The 26,291-nt window shown below is 38.2% G+C and overlaps 1 protein-coding gene across 3 annotated transcripts in view; it reads left to right on the forward strand.

Annotated features, from left to right (window-relative positions):
* ZBTB1 (zinc finger and BTB domain containing 1) overlaps positions 1 to 25,731 on the forward strand; it is a 27,014-nt gene extending 1,283 nt beyond the window's left edge. Inside the window, exons 1-3 of one of the 3 annotated variants that reach the window (XM_011978300.1) lie at positions 10,156 to 10,667; positions 14,982 to 16,897; positions 25,381 to 25,731. In XM_011978300.1, the coding sequence (XP_011833690.1) occupies positions 15,000 to 16,897; positions 25,381 to 25,417 (1,935 nt within the window). In that variant the 5' untranslated portion in view covers positions 10,156 to 10,667; positions 14,982 to 14,999 and the 3' untranslated portion in view covers positions 25,418 to 25,731. Of the gene's footprint in view, positions 1 to 10,155; positions 10,668 to 14,981; positions 18,450 to 25,380 lie in introns of those variants that run through there. The other 2 variants (XM_011978298.1, XM_011978299.1) reach the window with 2 other exon arrangements.
* The last annotated feature ends 560 nt before the right edge of the window (positions 25,732 to 26,291 follow it).

Consider the following 26,291-nt stretch of genomic DNA (forward strand, 5'->3'; position numbering starts at 1 on the left):
GGTGACGGGCGGCTGCCAGGCCGCCTGCTTGTTGCCGGCGCGTCAGGTCCCGGGCGTGCGGCCTCCCTGAGTCGGAGGCAAAGCCCTTACGGAGACTAGTTCCCAAATTAGTTACCTTCTTTTCTTTCTTTCTCTGCCTTTATTTTTTTCGAGGGGGGAGGGGAGGTGTAGACGGGAGGCGGGAGAACCCGGTTGATTGACGTGCCTGGAGCCCGCTTCTCTCAACTTACAGCTGCGGCTCCGCGGCGGGTGGGAGGGGAAGTGTCCCGGAGCCCGAGGCTGCAGACTTGGGCGCGCTCAGAGGGAGGAGGCGTAAGAGCCGTGCAAATTCTTGCTACGCTGTTTCCCACCCCCTCTCGCCGGCACACACGCTTTTTGTTCAGTAAAAAGTGGAAGGTCTGAGTTTGGGAATTTTAAGTGGAAAAGATCTGTTTCCTGGGAAGGAAGTGCTTTCGCTTGCAGCGGTGGGCGCTTACTTAGAAGTTCGGTAAATATGTTGGATGCAGATCGGGAGTCGTTTACTACTAAAGTATGTAGGCAAGGTCTGAGCTCAGCCACCCCACCCAGTCTCCCTTTCTACCTAAGCAACGCGTGTACATGATCTGAAGGGTTGACATGACATTTTCTAAATTGGGCGCATCAGGAAGAGGTTGATGAAAATCCTTGACGTTTTCCGGGGATAGGACATTTGTATGTGTGTGATAATGTTCTTAAATCGAGTTTCAGTGTGGCGGTGCACGCAGATTCTTCATTGGTGTTAGTGTATTTCCATACGGTATGTATCACTACAAGAACAGTGTTCCCTTTGACACTCGAACCCAAGGAATGGTCCGAGGCTTTTTGAGGCAACCTAGGATCAATGTCTTGAGTTGAAGTTGGAGGCACTCTGAAGCAGATTTGGTGAAGGATGCAGTTCTTGTAATTTACAGAGCAATCACAGTCTTCTTTGAAACGGAGAAATTAGATTCCATGAAATTTTATCAGTGCAGATAGATATGATGTGGAGAAACGGGGAAAACTGAGTACAAAAAGATGAGGCTTGAATGATGGCTGGCCATCATTTGCTCAGAACCTCAAAACTTTGCTTTTGAATCACTTGCTGGATATCTAATAAAGTCTCAATAATAACTGGATGACTTTGGGAGCTAGAAAGGGGCTTACTCCTCTTAAAGAAACAGGAAACTGGGCCGGGCGCAGTGGCGCACGCCTGTAATCCCAAATGCCGAGGCGGGTGGATCACCCGAGGTCAGGAGTTCAAGACCAGCCTGGCCAACATGGCGAAACCCCATTTCTCCTAAAAGTACAAAAATTAGCCTGGCGTGGTGGTGGGCACCTGTAATCCCAGCTACTGAGAAGGCGGACGCAGGAGAATCGCTTGAACCCGGGAGGCAGAGGTTGCAGTGAGCCGAGATCGCGCCACTGCACTCCAATCTGGGCAACAAGAGTGACACTCCGTCTCCAAAAAACAAACAACAACAACAAAAACCAGGAAACTGAAGCATAGTGGAGGTGAAATGCTTTTACAAAGGTTAGTAGACACAACGTCTACAGTAGAGCCTTCAGTTAACCTCTTACATTCATTTTATGAGCAGTCTTTCTCCATTAATACCACATTTTCATGGTATTGAATAACTCGGGTAGAGCAGTCTTTCCTGAAGCCTTTCTATTCTTCCCACTCCTAATATGATGGCCTACTTTTTCGAGTTTTTTGTGGGGAAGGGACTGGTGTATCATTGTCAGAGAAAAGAGAAACCATATTTAACCAGGGCCTTAGCAGGGCATGAGCGCAGTCACAGCCACTTGCTCTTGACCTTGTGCTTTGATCTCACTTTAACACTTCTAAATTTTTGTACTGCTTCCTCATTCTCCTCTTTTGCCAGGCTCTGGGGAAGATATAGTTCATGGACCTTTTTAAGAGTATCTCGTTTTATTTGTAGCATCATTTCCCTTTCTAATGTGCAGGAGAAAGGAAGTACCTGCTTTCAGACTTGCCCTCCAGCCAGGAAAAGCACTAAGCCTTTGCTCTTCACCTTCTGGTGCAAAGGAGAGGAAACTGTTGATACAGAAATACAGAAAAATTCCCGTAGATTTTTGTTAATAAGCTGCAATCTGTTGTCTTCCCAAAAAATTGAGATATATTTGAGAAACATCTTCTTGAGAGGTCACTTTGGTCTCTACAGAATGTTTTCTCCTGACATTTTCTTCCGTGCTAGTATCTCATGCTAAAACGGAAATTGTTTTTTCTCATATTCTTATGTGAACCAAATTAAGGGTTATTCATGTCTTTTTTCTCAAAATGTAAGTAATTTTTTATTATAAAATCCATGCTCTTTGTAAAAATTCAGCCTGTACTGAAGTATATAAAATACAAAAATGAAAGTCATTTTGACTCCCACTCCCCAGAGATAATCACTGTGTACAGTCAATTCCTTGTTTAAAACCTGGTTACAGCTGTGCTGCTGTGTGTGCCTCACTCTGCCTGGGGCTGGCCTGTGGTGATTCATGGACTCATGTTCTCTATTCACGTTACTCAGGTTGGTAAGAATTGCCAAGTAAAGGAAAGGGGAGTGTTTTGCATTGGGCTGATTTAAAATTATTTGATTAAGTAACTGGGCTGCTATTTTAGGTTTGTCCTTATTAAATACTTACCGTATCATGGTGGACTATTTTTCATACTTTGTTTATGTTAATGTTGTTGCCCAGCCTCTGATGGATTGATTTACAGCAGCCAAACACATCAAAACAAAAGCAAACCCTCAGCTTTATAGTTTCATAATTTATAATTAGGAAGGAGTGGGTATACTTGCTATGAAGACCACCGCCAGTATATCCCTATGCTGATATACGATGGGGTTCCTCTTGATCAGCACCAAAGATTACATGCTGAACATATGGAAAGGAAATTAGAAGAAAGAAGGGTCAATGACTGCTGTTTTCAGATGTGGCATGGAAGAGACTGATATTGGGGAGGAAGCGGCGGGGACTCACTCCTTAGATGTGTATTTAAGAATGAACTGTGAAGAAGTTGATGATGATCTAAAAACAGAGATAGTACAAAATAGTACATAGAAAGTTAATTACAACATTGGTTATTTGAGGCTGTTGGGGACATGGGTGGTTTTTATACTACTCTGTCTTTGAATTTAAAATTGTTTTCAAAATAAAATTTGAAGATTAAAGAATTATTAACCAGATTTTCTTTTGTCTATATGTGATGCATGCAGTCCTTTTTAGAGATAACTGAAGAGCTCCATCCCCACTTTGAAGTATTAGAAGAGGTATGCTCTGGTGGACAGTGGGGAGTTAGCAGATGGAAGGGGATTTAGGGAAGGGACAGGACCTTCCTGCAAGATGGGGTAGTGAGAGAATGATGAGAGCTTTTAGATTCGTAAAAAAGGTGACTCAGGGAGGCTTAGAATGTTCCAAAGGGGCACTTCAGCTAATAGTCATATTTAGAAGAGTGTTGTCTGGTTTACACAAACTGAAACTTAGGGCTTTGAATCAAGAGTCTCAGCTTCTACTTAGAAGATAAGCAGTTTCGGGGAAGTCAACCACTGAACCTGTTTCATTTACAAAATGAGGATAATAAAAATACCTATCTCAGGATGGTTATGAGATCAGTTGTATTAATATATGGGAAAATGCTTTGTAAATTTTCAACTACTATGTAAAAGTTGCCATGATTGAAATAAACAAAAAATTGATAAGCAAAATAAAACTTCCGTGTTTAAACATGTATTCATTCAAAAACTCATCAAATATCAACTAAATGTCAGACATTTAGTAATGAATGAGATACTGCCCTGGTGTCAAGGAGCTTACAGTAAAGCAGGGGAGCCAAATAATTGCAATACCTGCCTTAAGTGTGTAATAGAGCATCACAGTTTGGATGATGCATTATTGGTACCATATAGTTGTATGTATAGGCTGTTCTGGCAGCACGGAAGAGAGGCATCTGCCTCACCCTAAGATCAGAAAAAACTTCCCAAAGAGGCCAGGCACAATGACTCTCCCCTGTAATCCCAGCACCTTGGGAGGCCTAGGCAGGCGGATTGTTTGATCTCAGGAGTTTAGACCAGCGTGGCCAACATGGCGAAACACTGTCTCTACAAACAATACAAAAGTTAGCTGGGCGTGGTGCCGCATGCCTGTAGTCCCAGCTATTCGAGAGACTGAGGTGGGAGGAATGCTTGAGCCTGGGAGGCGGAGGTTGCAGTGAGCCGAAATTGCCCCATTGTATTCCAGCCTGGATGACAGAGCCAGACCCTGTCTCAAAAAAAAAAGAAAAAAAATACTTCCCAAACAGGGTGAGCTAGACATTGAAAAGGTTTGAAGCAAAGAAACAGCATGTGTGAAATGGCAAGACTTTTGGGGTGTTAGGTTATTTGGGATGAGGGGGAATCTTAAGGCTTAAAAATGGAGTTAAGTTTCTTAGAATGAACATACATTTTATGATACTTTTTATTGGTTTCATTTTGTTGAAGTTTAATTATATGATTGTGATGTTTTCAGGATTTTGGTTTGAATTAAAACTGGTGCCACAAAATTGGAAACAATACAATTTTTAAAAAAATGTGTAGGATCTGGCTGGGTGTGGTGGCTCACGCCTGTAATCCCAGCACTTTGGGAGGCTGAGACAGGCGGATCACAAGGTCAGGAGATGGACACCAACCTGGCCAGCATGGTGAAACCCCTGTCTCTACTAAAAATACAAAAAAAAATTAGCCAGGTGTGGTCATAGTGGTGGGTGCCTGTAGTCCCAGCTGCTCGGGAGGCTGAGGCAGGAGAATGGTGTGAACCCGGGAGGCGGAGCTTGCAGTGAACTGAGATTGCACCACTGCACTCCAGCCTAGGTGACAGAGCGAGACTTTGTCTCAAGAAAAAAAAATGTATAGAATCTGCTCAAAGAAGGAAACTGGGTAATCCCTCCCATCATCATAGAGCTGCCTCACCAGTTATTCGTTTAGTAACATTTACTGAATACTTAATATTCCAGAGAAATGAAAAAGCCAAAGTCCTTGTCTCAGAGTTGTTCACAATCTCATGGGGGAGGCCAACACATAATTATAACCAATTCTTATTTAGCATTTACTCCCTGAGAGATACTACTTAACAATAACTCCTAAGAGGTAGAAAGGATTACCATCCCTTCTTAGATGACAGAAGTGAAGCACAAATTGACTAAGCAGCCTACTCAAGGTCACACAATAAGTGGCAGAGCCAGAATTTGAACCCAGGCAGTCTGGTTAGTTTGTGCTTTAATGCCTACTTTATGTAGCTGTTCTGATTATTAAAATACAGTGTAAAAAGTGCAAAATAGAGAAATAATACACAATGAGATCAAAGCCTAAAATAGTGGGAGAGGAAGGTGTTACAAAGGCTTTCTGCAGGAGGTGATAAACTGATTTTTAAATGATACGTGGGAGGTTCAGACCTAAAGAACCTATTGGTATGAGTAAAACTGGAGGGGAGGTAAGAAATTCATGAAGTATGCTGGGTGTGTGTGGAGGAGGGTGAAGGTGGTGACAAGCAGTTTTATGTTGCTTGAACATGAAGTTTGGAAGCAGGCACTAGCTAAACATGTAAGACTAGATGGGTGGGCATGGGGGGCTTTGTATGCCTCAATGATTTTATACTTTAGCCTGAGGATATGTGAGGGGAACCATGGTAGAATAGTGTGATATGATTTTTCTTCTTCATGAATCATCTTCAAAACGGCATTGCTCTTCGAAGGAAAAAAATTACCTGAGAGTGAAGGATTTGAGGGACTGGTTGAGGAACCTATTTTAATAACTCAGGAGTGATAATAGAGGCCTTACGAGAACAGGAAAGGTAGGGATGGAGTAGATGTACAGATTTGTGAACTATTTAATGGGAAAATTGGCAACACTTAATGGTTGATTATGAGGGAGAGGTTCTAGGCAGCTCCCAGGGAGTCTGGGTGATTGGTACATAGTGGTGGCAGCTGAGACAGAATATGGGGGAGGGGCACTTTTAAGTGGGTTCCAGACAAAATCAGATTCCACAGAATTAGTACTTTCAAATAGAAGTCCTACAAAACGGACCCTAAGAATACTAATGCTATGGGCAATAAGAGATTTCCTGGTGAAGCACATTTGGCTGAAAGAGCCTACTGTTTACACAGTGCCCTCTGGTGGTCAGAAGATGCTGTGCTGCCTCTTTAGCATGAATGGATTAAAATGTACTTTTCCTCCTCTACTTCTGGAGGGAGAGGGGAATATTCCAGAAGCCACTGTGTTCCTTCTGCTTTCTGTGTGGATAAGTTCATTTCTTAGAACTATAATGCAACTGAACTACAGGAACATCTCACTTATTTGTAAGTTATATGGTTGGCAACCTCAGCTATCCAGTGCTTTGGCCTGATGCAAAAGAGGAAGGAAATTTGATCGCCTGTCAACAAAATTCAGGAATTAAAACTTTACATCTTATGAGCATTTCCCTAGGTCTTCAGAAGATGCTCTGCTCCCTCTTGAGGATGAATGGATATGTAGATTCAATTTTCAATGAGTTTTTGTCTAATTTCACAGCCAAGAAGAGATTGAAATGGTGGGCCACAGAAGATCAGCACACCTTTAGGAAGTGACAGTTGTTGGCTTGCAAGTAAAGAGACAGAAAAATACTAACCAGCCAACAAAGCACAATCTCCAAAAGCATAACAGTCTGATCTGAGGCCATTTTGTGTAGTTGCAAACAACTCTTGCAAATTTGAACAACTACTGTATTTCAGCAAAACATAATTGTTTCAAAGGAGAAAACAGCCAGCCAGGTGATGCTATATGTGTAGGCTGCAGTTAAAGTAGTATGAAGAGCCCTAGACTAGGATTGAGGAGACCAAGGTCTTATCCTGACAGCCACTAAAACTAAATGTGACTTTGAACATACCACTTAATCTCTTAGGGCCTCAGTTTGCTTTTTGATCTGTAAAGCAGTGGGTTGAACTTGATCATTTCATAAAATTCTATAAACTATAATTATGACATTAATTTTTTTAAAATTGTACTGTGCTTGGATTGAAAAGGCAAAGGAACATTTGTCATCTCTAATTTATGTAAGAGTCCTGTGAGAAGTATGATTATCCCAATTTTATAGATGAGAAAATGGGCTTAAAGAAGTAAAGAGGTTCCCGCATAGCTAAACCTAGTGGTAGAGTTTGTATTCAAACAAACAGTATATGCTCTCTGGGTTCTTTTTTATTTCCTTCACTTGACAAGCACGTATTAAGTGTCAACTATGTGGGAAGAGTGTGCTAGGCACAAGGAACACAAAGGCCATTAAGCTTGTCCCTGTCTTTGAGGCTTCAGTACAGTAGGCATTGCTATGTCACACTCCTTGGATCTCTTGTCAGTGCTAATGATACAAGTAATACTACTGCACTGTTAGGCTTAATATACAGCTCCATTATGTCTTTAAGATGTGGGTATAAAACTAAGCCACCATTTATATTATTGTTTCTATGGGAATATGTGTTTCAAGTTCCAAATAAATTAAAAATAAAGTTTTAAGATATAACCCAGTTATAATTGCAGAACTTCCCGTACTAAGTACTGAATTTGGAGTCTAATGCACAGCCACTAGTGCAGATAGTGAATAAAATTTTCTAAATTTGATCATATTTGTCACTTAAGTGCATTGAAATAAAATCTCTTATCTTTGGGAGCCTCTACAACTGGTTATTCTTGAAAGTTTCAAGGAGAAACCAAGAGAATGTAATAGAGATTGGACCCTATACCCTGCAAGATGGTATTCTAGGAAAGAATTTTACCAATGTGACGTTATTTTTATAGATGGCAAAATCTTTAAGGTCATGATCTTGGGCTCTAGAGTCATTGCCTGTGTTCTAATCCCACGAAGTCCTCTCTTTGTGATATTACAAAGGTTATATAACACTGTATGCCTCTGTTGTTTAATCTTGAAAATGTGTCTTATAGCAGCATCTACTTTGTGGGGTTTGTTATGAAGATTAAATGCTAAAATGATTCTTACATATGCATACATATACAGAATGATACCTATATATGCATATATACACATATATGCACATATACACACATACATGTATATATATCCATACGTGTGTATATGCAATATATGTGTGTGAGATATGCACACATATATATTGCATATATCCATATGTATATATGTAATATATGTGTGAGAGATATATACATCTCCCTATACATCTGCCTGGAATAGAATCTGGCATATAGTAAGAAATAACAAATGTTAGCTATTCACATTATTATTGTATTACAGTTGTCATTTACTCTACTTTGATAACCTTCATCTACCAGTCCAGTAAAGCAAATATACCTTCCCTCCCATTACATTTCCAGCCAAGCTGCTGTATACCCTTGTCAACTATTTACATACACATCTATATAAATACTTGAAATGCTCACCCTTGCTTTCTGTTTATCCTATTCATTCATCAAGGCTTTACTCAAATCCTGCATCCTTCCTAAAGCCTACTATTTTGGTATAATTAATGCTTTTCTTCTAAACCCTTGCTGAACTTTATTCAGTATAGTTATTTTTATTTTTATTTTTGAGATGGAGTCTTGCTCTGTTGCCCAGGCTGGAGTGCAGTGGCTCAATCTCAGCTCACTGCAACCTCTGCCTCCCAGGTTCAAGTGATTCTCCTGCCTCGCACCCCCCGAGTAGCTGAGATTCCAGGCATCCGCTATCATGCCCAGCTGATTTTTGTATTTTTGTAAAGACGGGGTTTCACCATGTTGGCCAGGCTGGTCTTGAACTCCTGACCTCAGGTGGTCCACCCACCTCAGCCTCCTAAAGTGCTGGGATTACAGGTACGAGCCACCGCACCCGGCCTCAATATAGTTTATTAAACTCCTCAAATTGTTTCTTGGTTTCAAATTTAATTCCTCATATACAGTTATCTCTATTGTACACCATCCTTCTCCACCCTCCATTTCAATGCTTTATCCAGTGTTAGAAACATTATGAGTATTCAATACATTCTGATATTCTGATGTTAAAATATAAGAATCCTTTCATTACATTTTAGACTTTTAAAATACTCTGTAATCCTCAAATCCATATGCGTACATACATTCGACCTATAAGACAGAAATAGGTAAAAGGAAACATACATAAATCTTCCTTGAGATCCAGAGGTAATTGTAAGTCAGTCAGAGATTGGGGTGCTGAATTGGGACTGTGATGCTAGGCTCTCTAGACTTTCACTGAGACTAAGCAAATCTTCTTCAAATGCCTCATTGGTGCTGCAAGTCTATGACACAATTTAAAGGGTGATTATTTGCCTCACAGAAACACTTTAAAATTCCTTTAAGTTACTTCTTTATTCATCGAATATGCTTGTTTATAGACCCTTAAATTATCATTTACCAAGGCTGGAGCAAGAGAAACTTCCAGCAAAACTGTTATTTCCAATTTAACAGATCTAGCAATGAGGAAAAATATTTCTGAAATCTTACTATGTCAGTGAGAAATTTACTGAAATAGCTTACACAGTATAACTTAGGGAACACGTTTATCAAATAAGACTAGATTGACAAGCTCCGCCTCCTGGGTTCCTGCCATTCTCCTGCCTTAGCCTCCTGAGTAACTGGGACTACAGGCACCCGCCACCACGCCTGACTAATTTTTTGTGCCTTTAGTAGAAATGAGGTTTCACTGTGTTAGCCAGGATGGTCTCGATTTCCTGACCTCGTGATCCACCCGCCTCGACCTCCCAAAGGGATTACAGGTGTGAGCCACTGTACCTGGCCTCAAAAATTTTTAATGAAAAAATTATCTTCAAGAGATAAGCTAAAGGTCTCACAGGAATTTAGATCCCTCCTCCCCTGCCCCATACGCCTCTGCCTCTTTTTGGTGTATTAATCCTTCTTAAAGCCTTTCTGGGCTGGGCACAGTGGCTTATACCTGTAATCCCAGCACTTTGGGAGACTGAGGTGGGAGGATTGCTTGAGCCCAGGAATTCGAAACCAGCCTGGGCAACATAGCAAGACCTCATCTCTACAAAAAATATACAAAAATTAGCCAGTCATGGTGGCGTATGCCTGTAGCGCTAGCTATTCAGAAGGTGCGAGGTGGGAGGATTGCTTGAGCCCAGTGAGCTGTGATGGCATGCCAACCTGGGTAACAGAGTGAGACCCTGTCTCAAAAAAATAATAATAATAATTAAAATTTAAGAAAAAAGAAAAAAGCCTTTCTGAATGAGGTGTAACAAGGACAAAGTTGCTGGTGCTAATGTGTGTTACTCTGCCTAAAATCAGTTTTACTCAGAACTTGGACATTTGCATAATAATGTTACTTAAACTACAATTCTAGGTCAGCCTAAAAACTGTTGTGTTAGAATTAAAAATTAGACACAGCATTTGTTCAGCTTTCATTTGTTCAGCTTCCAGCTCTATAGGGGGAACATAGGAGTATAAACATGGAGGCAATGGGATTCACACTGTGATGCCTCTGACCCAGAGCACTTGTTCTTTCTACTACAGCATGATGCCTTCTTCTGTAGAGTGGGCACTTTACAGAATACATGTTGAATGGAATCACTGATTTAGGAAAAGTAAAACTTCCTCAAATGATGTTTCCTTGATATTACAGAAAATTTGTGCTACTGCTGATGATCAATACTTTATACAGTTCCTGGTATACCAAAGGTACTCAATAAATGTTTGTTGAATGAATAAATGTGCATTAAAATGCTATAAGTGCTCTTATTTGTTTTAGTGCTTTATGTTAATAAAAGAATATGTATTTTTACTCAATTGAATTGTGACTATAGCTATAGATGTGCCTATCATATTGATCTTCTATGTAGTTGTATTAATTTTGGTTGCTGATGATAAAACTGCTGTTCATCTAGATAAGAAAGGGTCCTTGGAACTTCTACGCTCTTTATATCATTATTTCAAGCCTGGACTATTTAATACTTGAAAGTTTTTATAGATTAACTACTGGCTTTCTAATGGACTCTTATTTGGAAGGAAATTTTAAGGTTATCAAGTCAAACTTACCCTGATGCTTAAATAAGCATCGCCACCATTACAACATCCACTGTTACTTTCATTATGACATGCCAAGCACCATACATTTTACACATTGCCTCTGTGAATCCTCATATATGATATTGTATTTGAGGTATTGTTATTCCTACCGTCACAGTTCAGGAAACTTAGGGTCAATGAGGATAAGCAAGTTCCCAAAAGTGGGAAAGCTAGATAAGAAGCCAGGTCTGTCTGATCCCAGGCCCATGCTCTTTTCACTACTCTACTGTCCTCAGTAGCATCCTGTTCCTGCTTTAATATGGGTACTCATTCTCCAAACAAGTTTGTTTCATTCTTGAACTACTCTTATTAATAGAAAGTTTTGGTTTTTTGGAAATAATACCTATCCCTCTGGCTCTTACTCTATGGTTGATTATTAAATGTCTCTCTGAATCCTACAAAAATGACTATAGACATAGAAATTTCATCCTACTTAAAACGGGCTTGGGTCAACATTTTCGTGTATTTTTTTCATCTTTTTCCCCCCACCTTTTGAATAAGGTTGTGGCGTGGATTTGTTTTATATAATTCTAACATAATTTTGTATCCTGTGTTTATTTATGTGGCTCTCCATCTTGAACATTTTCCCACTTCGGTAGTTTCCATTCAGAAATATAATTTTTAATTCACTGCCATGTGACAGTGAATTCTGGGGCATAGATTTACCTTAACAACTCCTTTTTTTACTAGGCATTCAAATTAGAAGTAACACATTAATGAGTATATTTGTGCATACATTGCTTTTTGTATCTAGATACATGCTGAACATGATTCCTCACAGCTTTTTACAGATACCTGAGTTACAGAGGTTTGAAATATTGTACCTACTTGAAACTTGATCTGGCTTCCAGAAAAGGTGCAGTGGTTGCAATTTTAAGAAGGTAGCAGGTCTCATCATAAGCCATCTTCATTTCACCAGTCCCATATCTCTGGCTATCGAACTTTATGTCTTAGAGGTGGCAGGATGGGCATATAGGTAGTAAAAGGGGTGTGTGACCTATATATGATCTGTGAGGAATGGATAAAAAGCAAGTAGAAGTACGTAAACTTAGATACCCTTAAATTACTACTACAGAGTTTGAAGAGTGAACATTTCTCTGAACAGCTTGTTACGTGTTCTTTTTAAGTTCAGTCAAATTGCATAGGAACTTATTTTTAAGTAGAAGATAGATTCTGAAGCTTTATGTATATGGATTAAAAATTGAAGCTAAAATTTGATCTTATTTTAACTTTATAGTTTGATAGGATTTTGAGTGCTTTTAATATTTCCTCTCCTTTCTTCCTTATCCAAAGCTCCCTACACTAAAAATACTTAAATGCCCACTCATATTAAGTCTAATGTTAAGTGAAGAAAACTAGTTGCAGAGAGGTATATATAGTATGATACCATTTAGGTTAAAAAACACAACAAAAGCAAAACTATTTGCCTGGCATCTCATAGGTACTGTATATGCTAACTATGTACATGTACATCTCAACAGATCTGAAGGTATATAATCCAGAGTGTTTGAAAGGGTTACCTCTGAAAAGAGGTATGTGACCTGAGGTATGTTTTTAGTCTATATGCTTCTATGTTTGAATTTTTTGCTACTTTTTTTTTTTTTTGAGATGGAGTCTGGTTCTTGTCGCCCAGGCTGGAGTGCAGTGGCATAATCTCTGCTCCCTGCAACCTCCACCTCCTGGGTTCAAGCGATTCTCCCACCTCATCCTCTCAAGTAGCTGAGATTACAGGCGCCCACTATCATGCCTGGCTAACTTTTTTTATTTTTAGTGGAGACAGGTTTTCACCATGTTGACCTGGCTGGTCTCGAACTCCTGACCTCAGGTGATCTGCCCACCTCAGCCTCCCAAAGTGCTGGGATTACAGGCATGAGCCACCGCACCCAGCCTTACTTTTTTCTTTTAACAATTAAAAATATATATATATATAGAAGAGGCCAGGTGCAGGGGCTCACACCCACAATCCCAGCACTTTGGAAGCCTGAGGCAGGAGGATCACTTGAACTCAGGAGTTCAAGACCAGCCTGGACAACATAGCAAGACCTTGTCTTTACTAAAAAAATTAAAAAAAAAAAAAAAAAAAACTGGATGTGGCAGCATGCGCCTGTAGTCCCAGGTACTCTGGATGCGGGAGGATTGCTTGAGCATGGGAGATTGAGGCTGCAGTTAGCTATGATCATGCCACTGCACTCCAGCCTAGGTAACAGGGTGAGACCCTGCTTAAAAAAAAAAAAGGAAGAAAACTTTACACTCTCAGGATAAATAAAATACCTTCTCAAATAAACCCACGCTTCCTTATACCATGAAAAGCATGTTGAGCAACACGAGACACATTCTAACTCTATAGACCTATTGCTTCTCTGATAATTCAAGAAAAGACAAAGGCACTAATCCAACTTATTTGTTTGGTGCCATTTCTGTATAATCTAATAAGGTTTTTCTGTTTTGTTTTGTTTTTGAGATGGAGTCTCGCTCTGTCGCCCAGGATGGAGTGCAGTGGCATGATCTTGGCTCACTGCAAGCTCCACCTCCTGGGTTTACACCATTCTCCCACCTCAGCCTTCCAAGTAGCTGGGAATACAGGTGCCCGCCACCACGCCTGGCTAATTTTTTTTGTATTTTTAGTAGAGACGGGGTTTCACTGTGTTAGCCAGGATGGTCTCGATCTCCTGACCTCATGATCCACCTGCCTCGGCCTCCCAAAGTGCTGGGATTACAGGTGTGAGCCACCGTGCCTGGCCCTAATAAGGTTTTTTGAATTTTTATTTTTGGGACAGAGTCTTGCTCTGTCACCCAAGCTGGAGTACAGTGGCGTGCAATCATGGCTCACGGTAACCTCAAAATCCTGGGCTCAAGACATCCTCCTGCATCAGTCTCCCCAGTAGTTGGGACTACAGGCGCATCATCAGGCCGGGCAAATTTTTTTTTTTTTTTTAAGGCGAGGTCTTGCTATGTTGCCCAGGCTTAATAGGGTTTTAAAAATAGATTATTTTAGCAACACATGGCCAATCTTGTATCATCTATTGCTGCCCACACCCACCCCATTTATTTTTAAGCATATATCAGATATATAATTTCATCTGTAAATACTAAAGTATGTATATCCAAAAGATAAGGATTCTTTTTAACACAATCAAAATACCTTTCTCACACTTAAAAAATGAGCAATAGTTCCTTAGTATTAATCATCTAGTAAGTTTTTAATACTTTACAATCTAATTGTTAACTTTCAGTTTAAGTTGCTGTTTTATTTACTTTAATTACTCATATCCTTAAAGAGTTTTTTTTCTTTTCTTCTTTTTTTTTTTTTTTTGAGACAGAGTCTTGCTCTGTCATCCAGACTGGAGTGCAGTGGCGCGACACAGCTCACTACAGCCTCTACCTGTCAGGCTTAAGTGATCCTCCCACTTTAGCCTCCCAAGTAACTGGGACTATAGGTGATGCCACCACACCTGGTTAATTTTTTAAACTTTTTTGTAGAGATGAGGTCTCACACTATTGCCCAGGCTGGTCTCAAACTCCTGAGCTCAAGCAGTCCTCCTGCCTCAGCCTCCCAAAGTGTTGGGATTACAGGCGTGAGCCACAAACTTGGCCTCCTTCAAGTATTTTTAAATTAATGTCTTTTTTTTCTGTTCAAATTTAGTGTACATGTTCCCCCCAAGAGTTGTAATGAAACTAAAACTGTCTTTTGCTTTTGATGCCTTTGTTCAATTTGAAAAACCTGAATAAATGGCTGGATGTCTTCATCTTCAGATTTAAATAATGATTCAAGTATATATTGTTGAGTTTTACTATATAAAGAATGGAAAGCTCTTAATTTCTTGATTGTAATAGCAAAGTCATGCAAGTCACAAATCATGATAACAATTACTTTTTTCAAGTGCTTTTCTATATCTTGTCTGACTTTAATATTTTTGTTTTACATAGGTGTCTAATTAATAGAAGATGGCAAAGCCCAGCCACAGCAGCTACGTCCTTCAGCAGCTAAACAACCAAAGAGAATGGGGTTTTCTCTGTGACTGTTGTATTGCAATTGATGACATTTACTTTCAAGCACACAAGGCAGTTCTAGCTGCCTGTAGCTCCTATTTTAGAATGTTTTTCATGAACCATCAACATAGTACTGCACAACTGAATCTCAGCAACATGAAAATTAGTGCAGAATGTTTTGATCTCATTTTGCAATTTATGTATTTAGGAAAAATTATGACAGCTCCCTCCAGTTTTGAGCAGTTTAAAGTGGCAATGAACTACCTACAGCTGTACAATGTTCCTGATTGTTTAGAAGACATCCAAGATGCAGATTGTTCTAGTTCAAAATGTTCCTCTTCTGCTTCCAGCAAACAGAACAGCAAAATGATATTTGGGGTAAGAATGTATGAAGATACTGTGGCTCGAAATGGCAATGAAGCCAACAGGTGGTGTGCAGAGCCAAGTTCAACAGTAAATACACCACATAATAGAGAGCCTGATGAAGAGTCTTTACAATTAGGTAATTTTCCTGAGCCACTATTTGATGTATGTAAAAAAAGTTCCGTGTCCAAATTATCTACTCCAAAAGAACGTGTGTCAAGACGCTTTGGGCGGAGTTTTACGTGTGATAGCTGTGGATTTGGTTTTAGCTGTGAAAAATTATTAGATGAGCATGTGCTGACCTGTACTAACAGACATTTATACCAAAACACAAGATCTTACCATAGAATAGTAGATATTAGAGATGGAAAAGACAGTAACATCAAAGCTGAATTCAGTGAAAAAGATTCTTCTAAAACATTTTCTGTACAGACGGACAAATACAGAGGAGACACAAGCCAGGCTGCTGATGATTCAACTTCAACCACTGGAAGCAGAAAAAGTAGTGCAGTGGAGTCTGAAATAGCCAGCGAAGAGAAAAGCAGAGCTGCTGAGAGGAAAAGGATTATTATTAAGATGGAGCCAGAAGATATTCCTACAGATGAACTGAAAGACTTTAACATTATTAAAGTTACTGATAAAGACTGTAATGAATCCACTGACAATGATGAATTAGAAGATGAACCTGAAGAGCCATTTTATAGATACTATGTTGAAGAAGATGTCAGCATTAAAAAAAGTGGCAGGAAAACTCTAAAACCTCGAATGTCAGTAAGTGCTGATGAAAGAGGTGGTTTAGAGAATATGAGGCCCCCTAACAACAGCAGTCCAGTACAAGAGGATACTGAAAATGCATCCTGTGAGCTGTGTGGACTTACAATAACTGAGGAGGACCTGTCATCTCATTACTTAGCCAAACACATTGAAAATATCTGTGCATGTGGTAAATGTGGACAAATACTTGTAAAGGGTAGGCAGCTTCAGGAACATGCTCAGCGATGTGGTGAGCCCCAAGATCTGACCATGAATGGGTTAGGAAATACTGAGGAGAAAATGGACTTGGAAGAGAATCCTGATGAGCAGTCCGAAATAAGAGATATGTTTGTTGAAATGCTAGATGATTTTAGGGACAGTCATTACCAGATAAACAGTATCCAAAAAAAGCAGTTATTTAAACATTCTGCCTGCCCTTTTCGATGTCCTAATTGTGGCCAGCGTTTTGAAACTGAAAATCTAGTGGTTGAACATATGTCTAGCTGCTTAGATCAAGATATGTTTAAGAGTGCCATCATGGAAGAAAATGAAAGAGATCACAGACGAAAGCATTTTTGTAATCTGTGTGGAAAAGGATTTTATCAGCGGTGTCACTTAAGAGAACACTATACTGTTCATACTAAGGAAAAACAGTTTGTTTGTCAAACATGTGGAAAGCAGTTTTTAAGAGAGCGTCAGTTGCGACTGCACAATGATATGCACAAAGGCATGGCCAGGTATGTCTGTTCCATTTGTGATCAAGGAAACTTCAGAAAACATGACCATGTACGGCATATGATTTCTCATTTATCTGCTGGTGAGACTATATGCCAGGTCTGCTTTCAGATATTCCCAAATAATGAACAGTTGGAGCAGCACATGGATGTTCATCTGTATACATGTGGAATATGTGGAGCAAAATTTAATTTGAGGAAAGATATGAGATCACATTATAATGCCAAGCATTTGAAAAGAACCTAAGTGATTTTCTACTGTACTAATGTTTAGGTGATAGCAGGTAAAACACCAAAGCAAAGGATATGAGCTATTTAGGAATTGATTATATAAGATGATTTGTTAGAAACAAATTTCAAGGCCCTTTTAACTTTAATATTTTTGTTAGGATTTTAAGTATCTACAGTTAGGTATTAAATGTTTATCATTTTTGTTGTTTCTTAATAGAATTATTTGTTTTTAGTTTTTCTTAGCTATGATTAAAATTACTTTTTAAATGTAGACTACAAGTGGTTGTTACCCATTCAATGACTATTAAACTTTAGTTTTTCATCAATAAGGTGATGACTTCACTATTTCTATGTGGGTTTTTTTTTTTTTTTTTTTTAAGGTTATGTGAAATTTTAAACCCAGAATCATTGGCCATTTCTGTTTAAATTTTTAAAATTCTTTAAGTAATTACTTGAAACTATCCCATTCACTTCTAGTGAGTTAACTACTCTTTATTCCCCCTTATTAATGAAATTCACATTCTTAAATTGACAAGCTTATTAGGCAAGTTAGGTGCACTGAATCTAACCTTTAAGGTTGACATGGGCTCAAACTTGGCCTAAAAAGATTGATGGACCTGAGGAAATTTTTATAAATGAATATTTCCTATAATTGATAAAATATTATCATTTAATTATCACATTTAAAACTTATATTAAGTGTAAATTCCAATGGCTTTACCTCACTTGGAAAATTAGTGAGGATAAGTCATTTTGTTTTGTGATATTAAATTTAACTATGATAGTTAATTAAAAAGACATATCTTGTATTCATTAAAAATATTTTAATTTAAAATATTCTGATTTCTAAAGTGTGTTAGTTTATCAATTATTTTTGTTTATAAATAGACTTTAATAGCTCTCTAAGAATATGACATCTAAAGGAAAAAATGATTTTTTACAATTACATACTTTTGGAATTTTGAGATTTGAGAAAGCTTCCATGTATATTGATAAATCTAATAAAATAAAGAGATCAATTATAAACCTGGTTGTTCTATAAAAGTAGAGTGCACAAAAAAATGTCTTGTGTTTTATACTGTCTTAAGATTTGGAGGAAATGTGGCAAATTGCAGTTTATCGCCATTTATTATCATTTTTTTCTGTAAAAGACTATAAAACGAGGATTATAAAATAATCACAGTTTATCAATGGAAACAGTTTATCGTTTTTTCAGTTAAAGTAGTATTATTGTTAGTTGTTGCTGACACAGGGTCTACATAATTACATGTGAATTAAAACATTGGCAAAACTGACCCACAATAAACACATCTATTGAATAGAATGCCTTTTAATGTGAGTTACTTGCAATGTAGTACCCTTTTCATAATGAAAGGGATTTTAATTAACTCCTAATTTTAAAAATATAAATTTGTGATTCTGAACACTAGTTTGACAGCATTGCTCTTTTTGTTCACATCATATTTAAAGTATGCAAATCATATTTTGTGTACAATTTACATAAAAGAACAAGTTGCCAAAAGAACTGAGAGACATACTGGCGAGTACAGATTTAGTTGAAAGCATTAGAGCACAATGTGAGCTCAGAGATTTGTGGGGATATGTTGAAGTGTTAAGTAAGGATAGGAACAGCACAGGAACCAAGTGCAGAATTCAAATAATGGGAAATAGGCAGGGGATGGGTAGAATACACACAAAAATTAAAACTTTAACAGCAAAAGCAGGAAAAGTGATTCATTTTACTCTTACTTAGATACAATAGTTTATCAAGTAATTAAATTTGAAATCCAACTTAAAATGAAATGTGGTATGTATATTACTGATAGGAACCAGATAAAAGTTCTCTAACCCAGAGACCATCAGAGAGTAGTATAAAGAGATCAGATAAACCAAGTTTCCAAACTACAGTGTATAGTATCATAATGGACATAATTTTCTTTGAGATCACTTTTTTTTGTGACTTCAACATTTTTCTTGCAGTGGCTTTCCCCATCATTAAAGAATAGGGCTTTTTCTAAATACTACCAGTCTTTGAAGAATAATCTATTCCATTAGGAAGGGGGCTTAATTTAGTGTTTTGACATGTACTAACAGCTGACAATTAGCAAGCAAATATATAAACTTTACTGTCTAATTTTACATGACAGATGTTTATAGTTTTAGAAAGCCATACCTCAATTTATTTTTTATTTTGTTTTTATTTTTTTTGAGACGGAGTCTCACTCTGTTGCTCATACTTCTTGGCTCACTGCAACCTTCACCTCCCAGAATCAAGCAGTTCTGTGCCTCAGCCTCTGAGTAGCTGGGATTACAGGCGCACGCCACCACGCCCGGCTAATTTTTGTATTTTTAGTAGAGACGGGGTTTCACCGTCTTGGCCAGGTTGGTCTTGAACTCCTGACCTTGTGATCCACCCACTTCAGCCTCCCAAAGTGCTGGGATTACAGGTGTGAGCCACCTTGATGTTTTTTTTCTGAGTTTCATGTTTCACAGAACATACTTTTTTTGTTTTGGAACTAGCTACAGGGAAGCACAGGCTTCTCTAAAGTAGAATGTACAGTTCTCCTTATCAAGGCAAAAAGTTAACTTAAAGACTACTTGCTTTTTAAAATTAGGGAGAATGAAAAATATCCAGCACTTTTCTCCAGCCCAGTTCTCCAACCCAGTTCCTTCATATCTCCTTCCTCTCCTGGGGCAGAGCTGCAGAGCTGTCATTCCTTGCTGTTGCTTCTTGCCCTCCCTGGGTGTGAAGATAATGAAAGAAGTTTGTAGAAGCTGCCAGATCTTCTGCCTTTGTAACTTAGGTGTTTAGGTTCCAAATATAAAAATGAAAGGAGAATCTACAGAGATAGATAGTGGAATCAAATTCTCTTTCTGTCTCATGAACACTGTGAGACTCTTTTGCTTTGGCCCTTTTATTCCACACAGCAAGAAAACCCAGAGGAATGATTCGCAAGTTTGCCATCAATTATAGTACAATACAACTTGCATGTTCTACGATTACTTAGTAAACAGGACTAAGAATCTCAGAAATTAATAAAGCACAACCAAGGCAGCAGTGGGTTAGGACTCAGAAATGTGTCTTTATCTCCCTCATGTTTTTAAGGTAAAAATATTCAGAGAGGCCAGGTGTGGTGGTTTGCATCTGTAGTTCCGGCTACTTAGGAGGCTGAGGCAGGAGGATCACTTGAGTTCAGGAGTTCCAGACCAGCCTGGGCAACATAATAAGACCCTATCTCTACAAAAAAAAATGTTTTTAATTAGCAGGGCATGGTGGCATGCACCTGTAGTCCCCAGCTACTCAGGAGGCTGAGGTGAGAGGATCAGTAGAGCCCAGGAGTTCAAGGCAGCAGTGAGCTATGATCATGCCATTGCACTCCAGCCTGGGTGACAGAGTGAGACTCCATCTCTGAAGAAAATTAGAAATGACGCACATGGGTTAAATGGTATATGGCAAATGTTTAATGTGTAACTAACAGTTTGAGTATGGACAAAAATTCAATTAGAAGAAAGAATTCTAGAGGGGCTAATTATTTAAAAAAAAAAAAAAAGTTTGCTAGAGCAGTCAAGACACTAATTAAAAGGAAAAGTAGAGGCTGGGCACCAGCACTTTGGGAGGCCAAGGTGGGTGGATCACCTGAGGTCAAGAGTTCGAGACCAGCCTGGTCAACATGGCGAAACCCCATCTCTCCTAAAAATATAAAAATTAAGTGAGGCGCAGTGGCTCAAGCCTGTAATCCCAGCGCTTTGGGAGGCTGAGGTGGGTGGGTCACGAGGTCAGGAGTTTGAGACCAGCCTGGCCAACACGGTGAAACCCCATGTCTACTAAAAATACAAAAAAATTAGCCGGGCATGCTGGTGCATGCCTGTAATCCCAGTTACTTAGGAGGCTGAGGCAGGAGAATTGCTTGAACCCAGGAGGTGGAGGTTGCAGTGAGCCAAGATCACACCACCGCACTCCAGCCTGAGTGACAGAGCGAGATTCCGTCTCAAAAAAAAAAAAATTGGCTGGGCATGGTGGCATGCACCTGTAATCCCAGCTACTTGGGAGGCCAAGGTAGGAGAAACTCTTGAACTTGGGAAGTGGAGGTTGCAGTGAGATGAGATCACGCCACTGCACTCCAGCCTGGGCAACAGAGCAAGACTCCATCTCAAAAAAAAAAATTAATACACATGAAAAATCATGTTTTACTATAGCTAAAAAATATATGAACAGGATATAAGAATTGAATAAAAATCAAACATTTGAAAATTATAGGTGAAATGAGTAGGGATTAAAAATAATATGATTATAATTATAGAATGCCTAATGGAACAATTTTATGAACATGCCAAGGATATGCCTAAATAATTGAGATTTTTGTAAGTGATGAGAGAGGAAAAAATAATTTAGATACTATCTTTTATATTCTAAAAAAGTAGGAAGAGAAGCTGGTGGTTGTTGACAACTTTTTCCCTGGTTAAACAATACTTACTCCTCTAAGTCAGTAGTTAAGGAACCTCGTATTTAATAAATTTCTGGAAAATCTCACCCAAAACCAGTTTAACCGTTGTAGTATTTAAATTAAACATAAAACTTGTGTCACTGTTGTTAACAAAAAGCCAAATCACTACCAAAAGAAAAAAATCTGAGTGTATGTGCACACATGGTTGAAAATAAAGAAATCTGGTATACCTAATTTTAACTGGGTTTTTATCATGAATTAAAAGTGAAAACTTTTTTTTTTTTTTTTGACATTCATCTATTTTGATCAGTTCCTCAACTTTCCTTACTACTCCCATCTCTTTTGTAACATGCTTCTCAGTGACAAATGGCCTGTGCTCTCCAGACATCCTAGCATCAACAACTTCTAGGATTGCAGGGTACCAAAAAGCTCTGGGGGAACATATGCTTGTAGAATCCCTCCTACATCCTTGATAACCTGAGGTCTGAGGTGCACTAAACTGGGGATGATAGCATGAATGCCAGGAAACTAAAGCAAGTAGGGTTATATTTGGTGTTAAGAACTTGAAATTGCATCCCATATTTGGGAACCCATGATCCATCCATCCTAGGGCTGTCAATAACCTCAGCATCCATTTATTTAGCACTCTCTATACTCCGTGAAGTGCTCTACATACATAATTTTAATTAATCCCTACAGCTTTATGAGGTAAGTATCATACTAATTTTCCAGATGGGGGACTGAGGTTCAGAGAGATTATTTTTCCTAAATCACACAGAAACTATATATATTAGAGCTGGAGTTTGAACCTAGGTTTCTGACTTCTACATTCCTGTACTCCACCTACCAAGAAGTATAAAGAAGGGCCTTTCAGCCTAGGAACACATGTGATAAAGCTCCTATGAGACTGTGCTCCTTGTTCATCTGTCAACTGCTGTGCCTGGTAAGGTGGCTAGTAATAGTGGGTACCCAAGTAACATGCTGAATAATGTGAAAACATGTGAGTGGAAAACAAAACTTTATTTAAATGGTTGATTAAGAATGATGTTTTAGAAATAAATAAAAAATGCTGTTATTTTTTGATTTTCCTTCATTTAAAACAGTTAGTGGTACTGTCAGCCATTTTGAGGGGCCCATAGTAGGTGCTCAATTAAAAATTAATTTGACTTCAACTTCCACATTTCTGTGTCTGTGACCTTTTCCTCCCTTATTTTCCCTATTCCTGTCCTTTATGTTTTAATCTCCCACCAATCTCCATTTCCTTTTATTGGTTATGAGACTGTTGAGATGAAGGACTCAAATCATTTGAAAATAAATATTCCCAAGAAAAAGCAGGATAACAGAATAACCAGTTTCCTCTTTTTGCCTTAACAGATGATGTGGATAAGAAATTCATCATTTTAGCCAGGCACGGTGGCTCACACCCATAATCTCAGCACTTTGAGAGGCTGAGTTGGGAGGATTGCTTAAGCCCAGGAGTTTGAGACCAACCCTGGCAACACAGCGAAACCCATCTCTACAAAAATTTAAAAATTGGCTGGGCATGGTGGTGCATGCCTGTAGTCCCAGTTACTTGGGAGTCTGTGGTGAGAGAATTGCTTGAGCCTGGGAGGTCGAGGCCACAGTGAGCCGTGGTTGTGTCACTGCAGTCCAGCCTGGGCAACAGAGCGAGACCCTGTCTTAAAAGATAAATAAATTTATCATATCTTTGACTAATAAGCAGAATAACCCCCTCCCCCAGTTACCATATGTGATTGATTTGATTAAGATTTATAGAGCAATCTAAGTTTGCCTAAAAACAAAAGTTAGTTAATCTAGCCACTTATAATTCAATTTCCCAAAATACCTATGGATTTCTAGGGTAAACTTATAGAGACAGTTTTACTCATAAAACAAATGAAAGATAATTTCAGGAAATGACACATAGCTGCATAACCACCCTAACCTAGCAGCAAATTTTAAAAAAGGTTATTTAATGGTTTAAGTGAAACAATCTCCCTCAATTTAATATTATTTTAACTTTATGCATCTATTACCTGATTTCTATACTACTATGTTAAACCTACTGCTTTAATGATCTGGCTACCATCTGCCAAATGTCACTTTTCAAGTAAGAACAGAAGAATGACATGGTGAAGATTCTGTGGACAATGTCTATATAATCATTTAAGCATTAAATATAAACTAAACGACAATAGCAGCTTGTAAATTAATGCCAATTCTGGCCGGAAGCAGTGTCTCAGGTGGCTCACACCTGTAATCCCAGCACTTTGAGAGGGCGAGGCAGGTGAATCACCTGAGTTCAGGAGTTCGAGATCAGCCTGGCTAACCTGATGAAATCCCTCTACTAAAAACACAAAAAATTAGCCGGGAGTGGTGGTGCATGCCTGTAGTCTCACCTACTCTGGAAACTGAGGCAGGAGAATCGCTTGAACCTGGGAGATGGAGGTTGCACTGAGCTGATATCATGCCACTGTACTCCAGCCTGGGAGACAGACAGACTCCATCTCAAACAAACAAAAATTTAATGTTAATTTTGAACAAACAATACCACTCACATTTATATGCACACAATTGGTTGAATTTAGCATTAAGAAGTTCAAATCCTACTTAAATTGTTTCCTTATTCAGGAGAACCAAATCACTGTAGTCAATTAGTAGTGTCAAAATTGCTTATTCTTTCCATCAAAATCCACCACAGATCACTAAGGGACAGAAAGCCATTATAATTTCTCATTATCCATCTCAATTGTTGACCAAAAAAGATAGTATGAAGATTACAATTAAATACTTGGCTCTGAACTGAACGTATCAATGTACTAATCATTATTGTATTAAGTGAAAACACAGGAATGTCTAGGGCCAAAGGATGACCAAAATTTAAAAGATTATTTCATATCAGAGTCAGGGATATTAATAATTTTATGTGAGAAAATTTGCAGTTTGTTTTCTCCTTTTTGAGGAAGTAACAATTATACAGCTTACAAAGCCCCCACTTACTTAAAAAGTTAACGTGTTTTTATTCTCCTTAAACCAACTTCTCATATCAAACACAATCAGGAGAGCTCATTTTTAGATAATAGAAACATTAATTCTAAGCATCCAGATTATGAACCATCTTTTTTTTTTTTTAAAAGCTTATGTTCCCTGATGTGAGCAAAACATCTTAAGAGAGAATTTATTTTATAAAAAAAAAATTTTTTCATTAAGGATCTTATTATGAGGGCAAAGCACTGTTGCCAAAAATACGATTTTACTCAGAATCACTAGGGCAGGTTAGGAGGCTTATAAGCCTAGGAATTTGCAGAAAAACCCCTCCTCTTCTTTTGTGTGTGTATTTGTATGTGTGTGTATGCTTCATTTTCATTTGCAGAGTGGCTGAAGACAGTAAAAAGAATATGAACTTTAAAAAAAATTGTTAGATTTATGTTTCAATCAGAGATTTGTCATTAACAAGTTAAAGTACATTGTAAAATTATTTTATTTGAAGGAAAACACTTCGTAACTGCTTCCTTCCTCCCTACTTTCCTCTACTTGTCTGACCCCTATCTTTTTTTATGTTATATATTTATATGTCCTACTGATAGATTAATAAGAACATCTTATATTTGAACGGTACAAGTTACATTCAGGAAGTAATTAATTTAAATTCTAGGGGCTATGCTTGTGTTTCCATGCTCTGTTCTGTTAACAGTGTGTTGGCCTAGTGCCAAAGCCAAGAAATTCTGATCTAAGAATTATGTTGTATCTTGTAGAGCAGTCAACTTGTAATATTATTTTTCTTGAGTTTTGTCTTTTTCTGTGTGGCAGTGGTGAAATAGGGCCTTCTAAACCTGTGGAGAAGTGAAAGATCTGAATTTGGAGAGGACATGGGGAAGAATCAATCTTCAACAGATAATCTTTAAGTGCAGACCCAGGAATATCAGATCTGAAGTGGCACCATCTTTTCTGTCTTCCTGACAAACTTCATCAGCCCAAAAAGTTCCAGTTGCAAAGATCCAAGAAAACTCAGTAAAGATCACTTTGGAATCACTTTGTTGTAACAAAATTGATTCATGGTGACTCTCTAATATTTGTGTAAATCTGCTAAAGAAAAGTAACTAGAAAATTCATACAACATCAGTGGTTACAGCTATACTAAAATAAAACTTTATATGCTAATTATCTTCAAGGGTCTTTCTAAAATAAAAGGGGTTGTTAGGCTACTGCAAATATAAAGAGACATAATCACAAATCTATTTATATAGATATATATAATTCTAAACTTAAAATCACTAAAATTGTAGCTTAAATATTACGAAATGTACTTAGGCAACTTAAAAAGTTACACCAAAAATCTGTAGTTTAGAGTGTAAGAAGTAATGGGTACAGAGAAAAAAATTTAAGACCAATATTTTAACAGGATAATTTGGTTATTACTCACTATAGTAAAACACTTGCCCTTCTTCCTTTTCCACTGTAAATGCCAGTCACAATCTTGATCATTTATATTAATGAAACTCCTTTTTAAATCTGTTAACTTGAAGGAGAATAGAAGTGGTATTACTTCAATAGTAGTAGATTTCCACAAATCAGACACATTATTTTTTTCTGAACTTGGCAATATAACCTAATAAGGCAGAATTAGTTTCTGTTAAAATACTTATTCTCAATATTTATGTATAAACTATGCTTCTCAGCTTTCAAATTTCAAGATAAAATTTAAGTATTCAATGAAATGA

This window comes from Mandrillus leucophaeus, unplaced genomic scaffold (assembly GCF_000951045.1).
Source record: "Mandrillus leucophaeus isolate KB7577 unplaced genomic scaffold, Mleu.le_1.0 Scaffold192, whole genome shotgun sequence".
NCBI classification, from domain to species: Eukaryota; Metazoa; Chordata; class Mammalia; order Primates; family Cercopithecidae; genus Mandrillus; species Mandrillus leucophaeus.